At 32.6% G+C, this 15,290-nt stretch overlaps 3 protein-coding genes across 6 annotated transcripts in view; 2 read left to right on the top strand and 1 right to left on the bottom strand.

Annotated features, from left to right (window-relative positions):
* LOC140685360 (olfactory receptor 10C1-like) overlaps positions 1-15,290 on the top strand; it is a 333,851-nt gene that overhangs the window by 179,931 nt on the left and 138,630 nt on the right. The window lies entirely within an intron of this gene.
* On the top strand, positions 1,404-2,342 carry LOC102530968 (olfactory receptor 6C1-like). Its single transcript, XM_006219629.3, has one exon. It carries the CDS (start codon positions 1,404-1,406, stop codon positions 2,340-2,342), a length of 939 nt encoding a protein of 312 aa, XP_006219691.1.
* On the bottom strand, positions 7,354-8,292 carry LOC102530711 (olfactory receptor 6C3-like). The gene has a single exon (XM_006219628.3). It carries the CDS (start codon positions 8,290-8,292, stop codon positions 7,354-7,356), a length of 939 nt encoding a protein of 312 aa, XP_006219690.1.

Below are 15,290 nucleotides of genomic sequence, written 5' to 3'. Positions count from 1 at the left end.
TTTGGATCAGGCCCTGTTGATACTAAAAATTCTCTGGATCACCTGTCTTACTAGTGTATTATGATCCAGGAAATGTTTACCCCTTGTTGCTCATTCCCATACCTAGAATCATACTATTAAAATTATTCTGTGCAGGGTTATAAATTTTATCGTTTTCCTCAAGATGTTTAGCCATCATCAATCCTGTTGGAGGCCTAGTTACACCCTGGAAAATGTAAGAGAGAACAATCTTATAAAATAGACAGGATATCAATAATACAGCTAGTAACGTTAATAAAGTCATGAGTAAGAATTTAATAGTCGAGAAGTTACCTTTTGGGGTTAAAATTTTCCTTGTGTTTCTGATTGAGCTTGAGTGATCTTATAAGAAAATTCATATCCATGGTCAGGCTCAGAGCAGGTATTATTAATTGGCCAGGTGAGGTCTCCCACCTTGTAATGTCAACAGTGGCCTAAACAGAACTATAATTTCTTTTTAGAGTAAATTTTCTGAGGGCTATCTCGTGAGAGCCTTGGAGTAGGGAAACCCGCCAAGGTAACACAGAAGTACTAGATATAGGTAATTTACCATAAACCTAACAATTGGATTAGTTCATAATCAAAGGTATGAACAATTATCAAAGTAATTGGTAAACAGGCCTGGTCTGGTGTCTTCGGTCAACTGTCTACCTCAGATGTTGTCGTCTTCTCATCCTGGCCTGGAAGCTTCTTCTCCTTTTGAGCATTGTTTTAAGGTGAGCACTACTCTGTAGGCCAGTGCAAGGGCTCTTTCTGACTGGAAATTAATCCAAAAGTCAATTTCCTTTAGGTTTCACTGTGCATGGTCTGGTTAAGAGTACCTGATAAAGGGTCCTTCCATCCAGGTTGGAGACAGTTCTTTAAGTCATGCCTGTTCCAGTATGTATAATCCCTTGGTTGAAGGTGATGGGGCATCAGATCTTCCTCCAAGGATAGATTACTGAGCTTCAGAAATAAACCTAGAGTGTCTTTAATAATTTAATTAAACTTTGCCGCAATGTAACAACAGCAAGGAATGATTTGGGAAGTGAGTCTTAGTAAATACAGACCTCAATTAACAAAACTGGAATTTAATATCCACTAAAATAAAATCTTTTTCTCTTTAACGTTACCTTCATTTTTATTAAATATAGCCAAATCAAGATTAATTTGTTTACAGGTTAAGTTTGATTATTTGATCATATAGGCTCTTTTATAAAAATCTTACTTTAAAACATGTCATCTATGTTCATTAACTTGTTTTAAAAATCTCCTAAATTAAATTAGCATGACATAATAGTTGACTTCCAGAGGCAAATTCCAATTCTATCTGTGGGTAATCCTCTTTTCTTTAAGTCTTCTCTTTGTGTTTCCTCTTGTAGTTGACACAAGAGAAGAGAAAACAAATGAGGAACTACACAGTAATAAGAGAGTTCATCCTCCTGGGACTGTCTGATGACCCACAGTTTCAGGCTGTGATCTTCATCTTTCTGCTCATCACCTACATGCTCAGCATCACAGGGAACCTGACCATTATCACCCTGACCCTGCTGGACTCCCACCTCCAGACCCCCATGTATTTCTTCCTCAGAAACTTCTCCTTATTAGAGGTGTCATTCACAACTGTCACTATACCCAGGTTCCTGAGCACCATTGTTACAGGAGACAAAACCATTTCCTTTGATGACTGTATGGCTCAGTTGTTTTTTTTCATTCTCCTGGGAGTCACTGAATTTTACCTGCTGGCTGCCATGTCTTATGACCGCTATGTTGCCATCTGCAAACCTCTGCATTACTTGACCATCATGAACCAGAGAGTCTGCATACTGCTTGTCTTTGCTTCTTGGCTGGCTTCATTCTTAATCACATTCCCATTACTTATGATATCCATACGGCTTTATTACTGTAAGTCCAATGTCATCGACCATTTTACTTGTGATTTTTCCCCCTTATTACACCTTTCTTGTTCAGACACCAAATTCCTGGAGACAATGCTTTTTTCCTGCGCAGTGTTCACTCTAATGTTCACTTTGGCACTGATATTCCTGTCCTACATATATATCATCAGCACAATTGTGAGAATTCCTTCTAACAGTCAGAGGACAAAGGCCTTTTCCACGTGTTTTTCCCACATGATTGTCATCTCCATTTCTTATGGCAGCTGTATCTTCATGTACATTAAACCATCAGCAAAAGACAGACTGTCTTTGAGCAAGGGTGTGGCTGTGCTCAACACCTCAGTAGCCCCCATGCTGAACCCCTTTATTTACAGCCTAAGGAATCAGCAAGTGAAACGAGCCTTCATGCACATGGCAAGGAAGATTGTATTTTTCTCAAGCAAATGAAAAAACAAATGTGCTGTTCCATAAATTAGAGGCATAAAGTAGAGAAATTAAATGAAAATCAGGGTTCTCAACATCTATTAATTTCCACATGGTCTCCCAAGAGTTATTTTTCATTGCTTATAATTTTATTGCCAGTGTGTTATCAAGAATATTTGTATATGTATATATTTTTCTTTTTTTCCTTTCAAATTCTTCATCTATATATATATTTATTCATTTTCCTGTTAAATTCTCTTCCTTCTCTCATGCACTTCCCTTCCTTTGGGCTGGTCTTTCCACTCAGTAAGTATGAGACTAAACTCAGTGCCTTTTTTGAAATCTTTTTTAATTCCAATTTTTCAGAATAATTTTTAGAAAATGAAAGAAAGACAGAAAGAGTTGGGGCAAGAGCACACAAGAGAGAACTGCGTCTTATGGTTCACCAGGACACACCCTTTCTAGAAATTGAGGAAATATTAAATCATGTTTAACATTATTTTTAATTTAGTACACAATGACCATAAGCAAAATCTGACAGTGTTCCTAGAATGTAACACATACTATCCCCGCCACATTGTGGACCACTTAGTAACTATGTGAAAAACAGGACAACTGAAAGAATAATGTAATTATATTTTTTGAGAAATGAAAAACATTTCTCACTACTAAGTTTAAAATTTTCTGTGCCATATAATTTATCAATTCAAAACACTGTTTTGAATACACAGTTGCTCAGGGAAATAGTATGAAATGCCCCATTTTTTTTGGAACTTCAAAATTAACTTATGTATATAACAATTCTTAATAGAAGCCTGGAGAGAGAAATATTACTAGATGCCAAATATGACTACATTTGCTGTGGCTCAGTAGTGCATTTGAACAAATGCCTGATGTTAAGCTGGTCTTTGGATAATCAATAGCTAAGAGTTTTGTAACTTTCTCATATTTGTGGCTATTTGAATATAATAGCTTACACATACTATTTACATAATTGCTTACTTAAAAGACAAGCCTAGTTAAATCAGAAGACAATAGCTAACAATGGCAAAGTTTCACTGTATATAAAATTAAAATTAAAATTAAAAAAAATTTATGTTCTTTTTTAAGCATCAGAATATGGCATCATATTGGAAAACATGCTAATTAGGATTTCTGTGGTGATCATAGAGGATCATGCAATTCTGGCCCAAACTTTTCTTTTCCCATTTTCCATGAATTCAAAAGCTGAAATAATAATAATGTTGCTCAAAATCATCCTAAATTTTTTTAACCATTTTTTCTGCAAAACAAAGGCTGTAATTCTTAATTCATTGAACCAGATTCTCCTTGATAGTCATGTAGTATATGCAGTTGACAGACTCAGGTCTATGATGTGCTGAAAAACAAACAAAACAACATATTTTAAAAAAGTGACATTTTCATTTTGCAGAGAGGTAATGAGTTATTATTTCCTTCCTTCATACTGAAACTACAGTTACTAAACTAAACTGGAAACATTCGAAAATAATAAAGTTTAGATTTGATGTTTGTATGTTCTTAAGTACTCAATAAAAATATACCATAAAATTCAGACTAGTATAGATCTGACAATTAAAAGAACTGTAAAACTATTACAAATGATATGAAGGAGTTTATGCTGGTCTTAGGAGAGAATGCATCCCTCTGTAACACTCTATACGGCCTCCTTAGTGGTTATTGTAAATGTTTGGAATCTGAACATTTTGATTATCGATATGAGAGGTTAATAAACTTTCTCTGTAAAGGACAATGCATTAATAATTTAGATTTTGCTGGTCATAGTGTCTGTCATGCAGCTACTCAACTCTCCCTCTTTGTAGTGTGAATACAGTTATAAACAACATGTAAATGAACGGGCTTAGGTGTGTTCTGATAAACTATTGAACACAAATATATGGTGGGCCAAATTTGGCCCGTGGACCATAGTTTTTCAACCCCTGTCTTAGATTTTTCTATAAACATTGACCCACATGTTCTCATTTAATGTAATGTAGTTTGACTAAAATGTGAAAATTCAGTAATAGATGTAAGATTTTTAAATTTAACACCAACTTTAATTTTTTTATAATGAGCATGAACGAGAGCAATCTTATAAAACAGTTCCAGAAGAAAAGAAGAGGTAAACATTTCTAACTCATTTTTGTTCTTTTATGTCATTCTTGGTATCAAAAGATAATTTGAGAAATGAAAAATCACCAGCAACTTGACTGTTAAATTAGAAGATAAAATACTGAAGGAAATTAGCAAACTACTATTTCATGTTCCATATGATTTTATCCCAAAAGTAATTGATCTTTAGAAAGCGTTCTTGAGGAATTTAAACATTAAAAAATTAAAGATTAAAAAAAGTGGAAAAAAGAAAATCACACCTCCTTTGATAAAATGCAATGGCCATTCATGATTTTTAAAAATCTCTTAGTAAAATAGAACAGAACATTGTTTCAGTAGCATAAAAGACCTGACTCGATCATCACAGCCAGGTAGGCTGTATGTTCCTTGTTTGGCTCTAATTTGAACAAGTCAAGTATAAAATGATATTTTGGAACGACTGGGGATATGTCAGTATGGGCAAGGTGATAAATGACGACAAAGTTTTGTGTGTGTGTGCATGTCAATTTTCCTAGCTTGGAAATTGCACTACAGTTAAGCAAGAAAACAAGCTTGTATTTTAGGAGTTTCATACTGAAAGTATACAGTAGTGAAAGATATGTTTAAGTTCTGGTTTATAATATGTCAACAAATTTTTAAGAAATTTTAAAAAGACAGTTAAAGCAAGTATTTTTAAAAATCTTCATATTTTTTGTATCTGCTTGATCTGTACATGAGATTTACTTTTCCAGTTCTCTATCCTAGCATATGATTTAAAAGTTACAGCAAATATGCCTAATTTTTTTAAACAATAGTAACAGCCTTGGTAAAATCAGCTACAAGAAGAGAATGACCACTGTCACTGCTTTTATTCAGTGCTCTGCTGGAGGTTCTATTCAGGGCACTAGCATAAGAAAACATAAAAATATATTTTAAATTATTGGAAAGAGGGAAACAAAAAAAAATCTTTCTTTGCAAATGACATGATTTTCCTCCTAAAACCTTAGTGTATTTACACTAAATGTTTCTTACACTGGCAAGTCTCCTCTCCCAGGTATCTGCATGGTTAACACCAGAAGCCAATTGTGCAAGTCTCTACTCAATTTTGTGGTCAGTCAAGGGCACATTTGTAGCTTGAAATCTGCTATGGTGAGAGACCATCATAGAAACTGACAAACTCTACAAATCAGCTCCTCTCCTCCATCTGCCAGCAGGCAGCTGTTAAACATTTACCAGAAGTCACTAATCCTCCTTGTGCAGAACATGCATCTACCATGTAGTAGATACTCAATAAATTTTTTTTAAATAAATAACTACTTTAAAATAATTTAGAATGGTTCCAATGTCACGGTAATCAGCAGCTTAACTAAACATTTTACCCAAAATAAACACATATAATTTATATAATAACATACACAACAGTGATTTAGCTTTTAAAATAGTGTTCAAATAAATGTGTATTTTCATCATGGCTAGACAACTTAGTATGACAAAGAAATAATGAATTGGATATTTTCTAAGGTTTTTTTTTTTAATGTTCATTTTTCTTCTTTTTTATTTTATATTATGCCACCTAACAACTGTTTTTATTTATTTATTTGTTTGTTTGTTTATTTACTTATTAATGAAAGTAGGGATAGGACCTAGTACCTTGTGCATGCTAAGCACACAATCTACCACTGAGCTATACCCTCCCCTCCCTGTTTTTTGAGGTATATTTTATTTGATCATAGTAAAGCCAGAATGAGAAAACCCTTTAACAGTTCTAATATTTAACATGAATTTCTATTCATAAATTTTTACAAATGAAAGTCATTGTTCAAGTGACAGTTACCCTACTAGTCTTGATTTTGATGTTAAAAAGAAAAAGTAGATTTAAATTTCAGTTCAGAAAGGTATATCTCTGTGACATTGAACTCTCAACCTCAGTTTCATTCTATACACCTATGTAGTAGGAACTGTAACACCCACTCTGTAAGAGGTTTTGCAAAATGAATATTGCATATGATGTATCTAATACTGTTCAGAATACTATCAACAGATGCTGTTTTTCTCTGCTTCCCAAAACCCTAAAAGGATTTCTTGACTCTTAGATTAAAACTTGTTTCTCCAGAAAGCTGAACTCTCACCACTTTTCATCCATTTTACTTGACATTATTTTACATTATCTGTTCTCTGTTTTTAATTTTTTGAGATATTAGATCTACCTAAAGAAAAACACCTCTCACTGAAAGAGAATAACAATTATAGGTACCTCATAAAGTTGTTGGCAGAATTCAATGAGCCAACATGCAGAAAACAATTAGAATAGATCTGAAATATGGCAATTGCTGAAAAAATGTTATCTTCTACCCCTCTTCCTCTTCCTTCTCCTCCTTCTCATTATTATCATAGATATTATTAATAGCATAAAGAACTTGAATATATATGAGTTTCTGATCTTTTAAAAATGTTTGAGTAGATACTTATATTTTATTTCAAACCCTCTGGTGATCGTGGTTATTTGATTTCATGGAATTGCCAAATAGAATAAAAAATTCCTAATAACTTTCCTTTGTATTACCTAGTATGAATGAAAAGTTCAAAAATCCACTTCTATTCTAACACTCTTTCCATCAAACTAATGGCCTGTGTCTCGTCAAAAGCAAACCACTTCTACTCAAAACTGTAACATTAACCTGTGCTTTTCACTTCTTCCAAATGCATTTAAATAATACAATTTACAGGAAAGTTCTGAGGCAATATTTAGCTTTGTCAAATTTATTGGGTTCATAATGGGGGAGATTTTATATGGGAATAAACAAGAGGGAAAAAAACACATAACCAAATATATATAATGTAAATAGTGAAGGAAAGAGAATTTGGAGAGAGTGTGAATAATAGAATACATTGACAAAATTTTATTCTTTTAATGCTACAAACACTTTCATTTACTAGAATGAAACATGACCTTTTGGATGGTATCCTTAAATGCTTGCTTCACTTGCTGGTTCCTCAGGGTATATATAAATGGATTCATCATAGGAGCAACAGAAGTATTCAAAATAGCTACTCCTTTTGTCAAGGATGCCTTTTCTTTTGCTGAAGGGTTGGCATACATGAAGATGCAGCTTCCATAAGAGATGGAAATGACGATCATGTGAGAGGAGCATGTAGAAAATGCCTTTTTTCTCTGACTAGCAGAAGGCAGTTTCAGAATTGTCTTAATGATGAACATGTAGGATAGAATTATTAAGGCCAAAGTGAAAAGCAGAATCATGATTGCAGAGTAAAAACCAATTACTTCTAGGAGCCATGTGTCTGAGCAGGACAATTGCAAGAGGGGGAAATAGTCACAAGCAAAGTGATCAATAATATTGGAGCCACAGTAATCTAACTGGAGAAAAAGAATAACTGGAGGGAAAATATTTAGGAATCCTGCCAGCCAAGCAAAAAAGACAAGCAATATGCAGACTCTTTTATTCATGATGGTTGTGTAATGCAGGGGTTTGCAGATAGCCACATAGCGATCATAGGACATGGCAGTTAGAAGATAAAATTCAGTTATACCCATGAAGATAAAGAAAAACAACTGAGTGGTACAATTGTTGTATGAAATAGTTTTGTCCCTGGTGATAATTGTGCCCAGAAATCTAGGGATACAGACAGTGGTAAATGAAATTTCTAATACAGAGAAGTTCCTGAGAAAGAAATACATAGGGGTCTGTAAATGGGAGTCCACCAAGGTGAGAGTGATGATGGTCAAATTTCCAGTGACGCTTAATATATATGTGATGATTAAAAAGAGAAAAATCACAATCTGAAGCTCTGGGTCATTGGATAGTCCTAGAAGAATGAATTCTGTGGGTACTGTGTGATTTTTCATTGCTGATCCTTCTCCCCTACTTTAGAACAGAAAATTTACCTTCCCCCTATAGAACATAAAAAAGTTAAAATAAGTCTGAGGATAGAATATAACATTTTAAAAGTATCAATGATAATGAATAATCTATGCAATTTAAAAATGTGGGTCCCCTTCAATAACTTTTTCTAATTTCCATTCGACCTTTCATTTGAGTAATGAAGTTAACTATTGATCTCTCACCTTTGTAAATACGTTATCACAGGCTGTGGATAAAATAAAAACTTGTGATAACATTTAAGAAGAAGCTATTTCTTCTAACGTTTCTTTAAAATTAAGCTTGAAATTATTCTTTAAAATATTTAGCTTCTTTTGAAAGAAATACAAAAATACTCTCATTGATTCTTTTTCTTTCCTCAGTATTATAAAAACCAATATGGGTTGCAGATAACCTAAATATAGAGTTTGAAAGTTTACGAGAAGTTGTGCAGTCCTACCTCCACACTTTACATTTTGAGAAACTGAGGCCCACATAGTTTAGGATACTTTCACAAGTTTAAACAAGTCAACATAGTAATCATCTCACTTTAGAACTTGTGTGCTTATCCATGGGAATGTTTTGCTGGCATTCTTTCCTAAATTTCTTTCTTAAGGCTTTGATTGACATCAAAATTTTTTTTCCTTTTCTGATAAAAAGGCCAAAAGACAAGAAAGGGCAGCTTCTAATACTAAAATAAATAGTTGCTTAGAAACAACTTAATTCATACATGCATAATGCAGTTTTTTTTTTAAAACAACATTACTTTAGCAAATGAACAAGTAAATGGTCCAAATAACATTTACTGGGAAGCACATATTTTTCCAATGGAGAATGTCTTTTTTATAATCCTATTTCTGTAAGAGCATGCCATTTAACTTAGAAAAAAAATTAATGACCAACCCAAGACTTATTGCTGTGCTGCCTCTTTAGGACTCCATTAATAGTCTTCTTGGGAGGAAACAAGCATTTAATTTTAAATGTGAAAAGAGTTGAAAGTTCACAAACACATATGTGAATAATACTTCAAACATTTAAATGAGATAGAATAATGTATATTACACTGAATAATAATAATAATAGTAATAATAATAACAACAACAACAAGTTTACTTACGTCCTGGTTCTTCTTGATGATTTAGTCTCAAATTTTATTATCTGATTTGTTTCCATATTTATATAATTTCAGGGCTGGTAAATTGTGTTAGCAATGTTTTTGATTTCTGTCATACTCTCAAAGCAAGTGTGGTGGTTAACTTTGTCATAGCTCTCAAGGATTATAGTTCTCATTATTGTTAGACTGATAATTGACCCACAATATCCTTCATTCCTGTTATTGCAAATTTTGGGGCATATTTTCTTATAATAGAATTCATACTTGCTTTTTGTCTCCTACTGAAGCTCCATGTACAAATTCATTAATACCCGAGTGAACTAGTATAGTACTCTTACATTTGACCCTTTTCATATAACACAAAACACTATTTATTAAGACATGCTTCTTTGTATTAATATAAATATTTTAAGTGAGCTTTTGCAAATCTGTGGTTATACAGGTATAAAATATAAGTAATATTTTCCTTAGGCTTCAGAAACTATTATATTTTTCCCTAAATGCTTCTTCAAAAAATAGAAAATAGGAATGTTCTCTGTGTATGTCATACATATGGAACTGGCCTTCTTTTATCTGTGTTTTTCTTGCTTGCTCAGGGGAATTGATTAAGTAAACAGAGTGCCAGTGAGGCATCATTAAAAGACACAGATAAATCATTTTATAAATATGGCTAAGAAAATATTAAAAAAGCAAAATGATTGAGGTAAATGAGGCAAATTCATAAACAACCTGTGATGCTGAGTGTGTGAAAGTTCGATTTAGAATCTGACTTTTCTAAGATTGTATAACAAGTCCCTATTGTTCTTCCATAAATTCTGGACTCATCCTCAGTTTCTATTTGTATGTATGACATGACTTTATGGGAATATTTATGAACCAAGAATATAAGTATTTGGAAGTCTGGCATTGGATATTAGATATTTTTAACTTGATTTCCACATTTTCTTCTATGAGAGATGGAAATTTTATTACTAAAAGAATACAATGCACATCACATATACTATATAAACACATATATGTAATATAAATTTAACATTTTACAATTTATTTTCTTCACAGTTATAAATATGGACGTAAAGCATGTATGCCTTCATTGCTAGGAGTGCAGATTATTTATAGGATTGAAAGATGAAAGTATTTGAAAGTAGGACAGAAAAAAACAGTAGGAAAAGATGAATAAAAAACTAGTTAACACACAGGGCAATACATAGATAGACACTGAGGTGAGCTGAATTTGTTTTACAAATTGATACATGTTAAAGTACAGATTGAAAATACTTATTCAACATATTTCACTGAAACTGATTTCCTACTGATGAAAATTCTTATCCTTTGCCTTTATTTTTATATTCAAGTAGTGATTCTTTTCATATTTTGTTTCTTAAACTCTGTAACAATAATACATGTAGCCATCAGTGTTTGAGATTTTATTGATTACCAGATACTGACTATATATCAAAATTATCTCATTTTTCTAAACAAACAGCAACCAAAAAACCTGTATGAGGTGAGTGTTATTACTATTCAGATAAAGACTTTGAAGCAGAAAGAAGTTAAGTATTTAATCTCCAGCACATGTGTATTTGTGAGCAATGTGGTTTTTATTGATTTTAGAGAAAAAGGGAGTTGATTTCTATCTTACAAAGCTCTGCATTTCATTTGAAAAATCCTTAGTTTTCTTCTCCATTATATTTTTTCTTAGCCTCCCAGGTGCTGAATTGTCTCTTTTCTTTCTTTTTCCTCCCTCCTTCCCTCCCTCCCTCCCTTTCTTCCTTCCATCCTTCCTTCCTTCTTCCTTTCTTTTTCTTTCTTTCTTTCTTCCTTTCTTCCCTCCCATCCCTTCCTTCCTTCCTATTCCTGGATCCTAATAGCTCTTTAGCTTTTCTCTAGGCCTCATAATAATTGACTTTTAATTTAGACTGACTTATCTCTATTACACTTCTATCCACAAGCTAATAGGACAGCTGCTTTTTAATAATGTGTCCAATTATTTCGAGTATTCTGAGGTTGATGAGTGATTATGTTTTAGGCTAACGAAACATATGTAGTTCAGCTACCAGCTTTTACTCTCCTTAGAGAGTGGAGGAAGAATTCAATTACAAGTATATTTTGCTTTAACATGTTTAGAATCCCAAAATAACATTTAGTACATCAGAGTGTTAAAGATAAGAATATTTTAAAACTTTAAACCTGAATTGGCAGAATATTACTGAATAATCCCAATGTATGTTTCTAATTAATTCCAGTGATATTATCCTTCATAGGTAAGCCCCTCAGCATGATGTCTGATTGGCTTGCCACTTACTGAATACTATCACTTAATTGTGTTATTATTCTATCAACTGAATCTGTAATTTCAGAAGTGTATTTAACTCATAGATGATGTTGGATCACATACAACTCTGGGCATAACCCATATAGTTAAAGTAATTCTTTAGGAAACAAATAAATGTTCATTCAGATCCTTTAGAAATTCCTGCCATTAGAAAGCTTAGCTCAAAATGCAAACCCTAATAAGAATTATTACTGACTTCAAAAAATGAGTATAAATAAAAAAATTGTCAAATGGCCTAATATAAAACAAAAGAAGAAAAATGAACCGCAAATACCATAGAAAAGATGTAAATAATCATTTCTTTGTTATACAGAATTATCCAGCTATGATGAAACATGTTTTATTTGAACATTATTTAAAAAGTTAAATCAATGTTATGTACATTGTCCTATAAATTTTATGTGTTTATTCTGGATAAAATATTTAGTTAATGCTTCTGATTGATGTGACATTGGAAACATTCTAAATTATTTCAAAATATTTGTTTATTCAAAAATATTTATTGAGTACCCACTACGTGGCAGGTGCATGTTCTACATGAGGGGAATTAGTGGCTTCTGGTAAATGTAGAACAACTGCCTCTCGGGTGGAGTAGAGGGGCTGAGTTTGTCAATTTCTATGATTAAAGTCTTCCCCACCATGGCAGACTTCCAGCTCCCAGTGTGCCCTTACTGACCTCAGAATTGAGGAGAGACATGCACAACTGACCACTGGGAAGTGTTCTGGGTGGGCTCCAGCACACCACTGCTGGGAGTGCATCACTTTGTGCAGGAGACAAAGATTCCTGCTTCCATGGGGTAAGGGCTGTGAGAGGTTATAGACAATAAGCATGAACATCATTGACTAGTGAATTATATAGTATTTTATACATTAATAAGTATTTTGTGAAGGAAAAGAAAACTGAAGAGCCTTGGAAGTGGAGAGCTGGTATAATTTTCAATAGTGGGTGGGCATTATGGAAGTGACGTTTAGACAGAGACCTGAAGAACGGGAGGGTGTTAACCATGCAGATATCTGGGAGAGGAGATTTGCTGGTAAAAGAAACATTTAATGTAAATATACTAAGGCCCTGGGAGAAAAATCATGTTATTTGCAAAGGAGGCTTTTGTTGTTGTTGTTTCCCCCTTTCCAATACTTTTGAATATATTGTTTTCTTGTGCTAGTGCCCTGGGTAGAACCTACAGCAGAGCACTGAATAAAAGCAGAGACAGTGGTCTTTCTCATTTGTAGCTGATTTTACCAAGGCTGTTGCTACTGATTAAAAAATTAAGCATGATCCTTGCTGTAATTTTTATTATGAATATTTTCAAATATACACTAAGATAGGAAACTGGAGAAATGAATTTCTCATACAGATCAAGCAGATTCAGAAAATATGAAGTTTAAAAAATTATTTATTTTAGCTGTCTTTTTAAAAGTTTATTTTTCTTTTGTTAGTATATTTCAAAGCAAAACCTAAACATCATACCTTTTCACTCCTGTGTATTTTCAGAATGAATTCCTAAAATACATGTTTGTATTCTTGCTTAACCACAATGCAATTTTCAAGCTAGCAAAATTAACAAAAAATCTTTGGTATAATTTATCACTTTGCTCAAACTCTTATGTCCCCAATTATCCCAAAATACCAATTTATAGTTGACTTGTTCAAATTAGAGCCAATTAAGGAGCATTTAGCATACCTGATTGTGATGATCTAGTCAGGTCTTTATGCTACTCAAACAATGTTTTATTCTATTTTACTAAGAGATGTTTTTAAATGATAAATGAGCATTTGATTTTAACAGAATGTGTGATTTTTCTCTCTTTAACCTTTTTTTCCCCATCTTTACTCTTTTAATGGGGTAAATACCACAAATAGACTTTTTAGAGATAAATTACCTTTGGGATAAAATTGTTCTCAACATGACATAGGAGTTTTGCTAATTTCTTTTACTATTTTATCTTCTAATTTATGAATCAAATTGCTGGTGATTTTTTCATTTCTCATATTATCATTTGACATTAAGAATTATACAAACATCCAAAAATGATTTAGAAACATTTACCTCTTTTTTTCCTCTGGACATGTTTTGTAAGATTGCTGTCATTCAAGTTCAAAGTAAAAAATAAAAATTGGAGTTAAAAATGTTAACATCTTACATCTATTATTGAATTTTCACATTTTAGTCAAATTATATTAAATAAGATAATATGTGGACCAGTGTTCACAGAAAAGTCTAAGACAAGGGTGGACAAACTATGGTCCATGGGCCAAACCCACCACCTATTTTTGTTCAACAGTTTATCAGAAAACACTTAATCTCATTCATTTACAATTTGTTTATAGCTACAGAGATACTACAGAGGGGGAGAGCTGCATGGGAGACAGTATGACCTGCAAAATCTAAATTATGAATATATTGCCCTTTACAGAAAAAGTTTGTTGACCTCTAGTATTGACAATCAAAATCCTGATACAGATCAAAACGTGTAATAACCACTAATGAGTTTGTATAGAGTTATACAGAGGGCTGTATCATCTGAAAATGCCAGCATAAACTCCTTCGCATCTTTTGTAATAGTTTTACAGTTCTTTTAATTCTCAGATCTATACTTGTCTGCATTTTATGGTATATTTTTATTGAGTACTTAAGAACCTACAATCATCAATCAAGTCTAAACTTCATTATTTTTGAATGTTTCCAGTTAGTTTAGAAACTATAGTTTCAGTATGAAGGAAGGAAATAGTAATTCCATGACCTGCCTACAAACTGGAAGTCTCCACAGTACTTTTTCTATAAGTTGTTTTGTTTTATTTTTTTGCAAATCATAGATGTAGGTCTCTGAATTGAGTATAGTATATTAATATCAAGAAGAATTTGGCTCAATGAGTTACAATTACAGCCTTTGTTTTGAAGAAAAATGGCTAAAAAAATTTAGGATGATTTTGAGTAACCATCATTATTATTTCAGCTTCTGACTTCATGGAAAACAGAAAAAAAAAGTTCAGGTCCAGAACTGCATGATTTTGTAATGATTGTCATATAATTTCTAATCAGTAAATTGTCCAATGACATGCTTCAAATAGACAGAACATAAGTTTTTTAACAAAAAAACTCAGTTTTAAATACAATACAACTTTGCCATTGTCTGCTCCTTCCTTTCTATTAATTAGGTATGTCATTTAAGCAGGCAATTAAATAAATTGTATGTGTAAGTCATTATAGCAAAAGAGCCACAAACATGAGAAAGTTATAAAACTCTTAGCTATTGATTATTAAAAAACCAGTTTAACATTAATCATTTATTTAAATATACTACAGAGCCACAGCAAACATAGTCATATTTGGTATCCATTAATATTTATTTCTTCAGGATTTTATTAAGAATTTTTATGGTATATAAATGAATTATGGAGTTCCAAAATGGAGGGGCTATTTCATAGTTTTCCTTAAGCAATTATGAGGTCATAATTGTTTTTCGAATTGATAAATTATACGGCACAGAAAATTTAAACTTAGTAGTGAGCAATGTTTTTTGATTTCTCAAAAAAA

The sequence above is a fragment of the Vicugna pacos genome, chromosome 12 (genome assembly GCF_048564905.1).
Source record: "Vicugna pacos chromosome 12, VicPac4, whole genome shotgun sequence".
NCBI classification, from domain to species: domain Eukaryota; kingdom Metazoa; phylum Chordata; class Mammalia; order Artiodactyla; family Camelidae; genus Vicugna; species Vicugna pacos.
The sequence above is the reverse complement of the archived record's forward strand: the minus strand, read 5'-3'. Positions and strand labels throughout refer to the sequence as shown.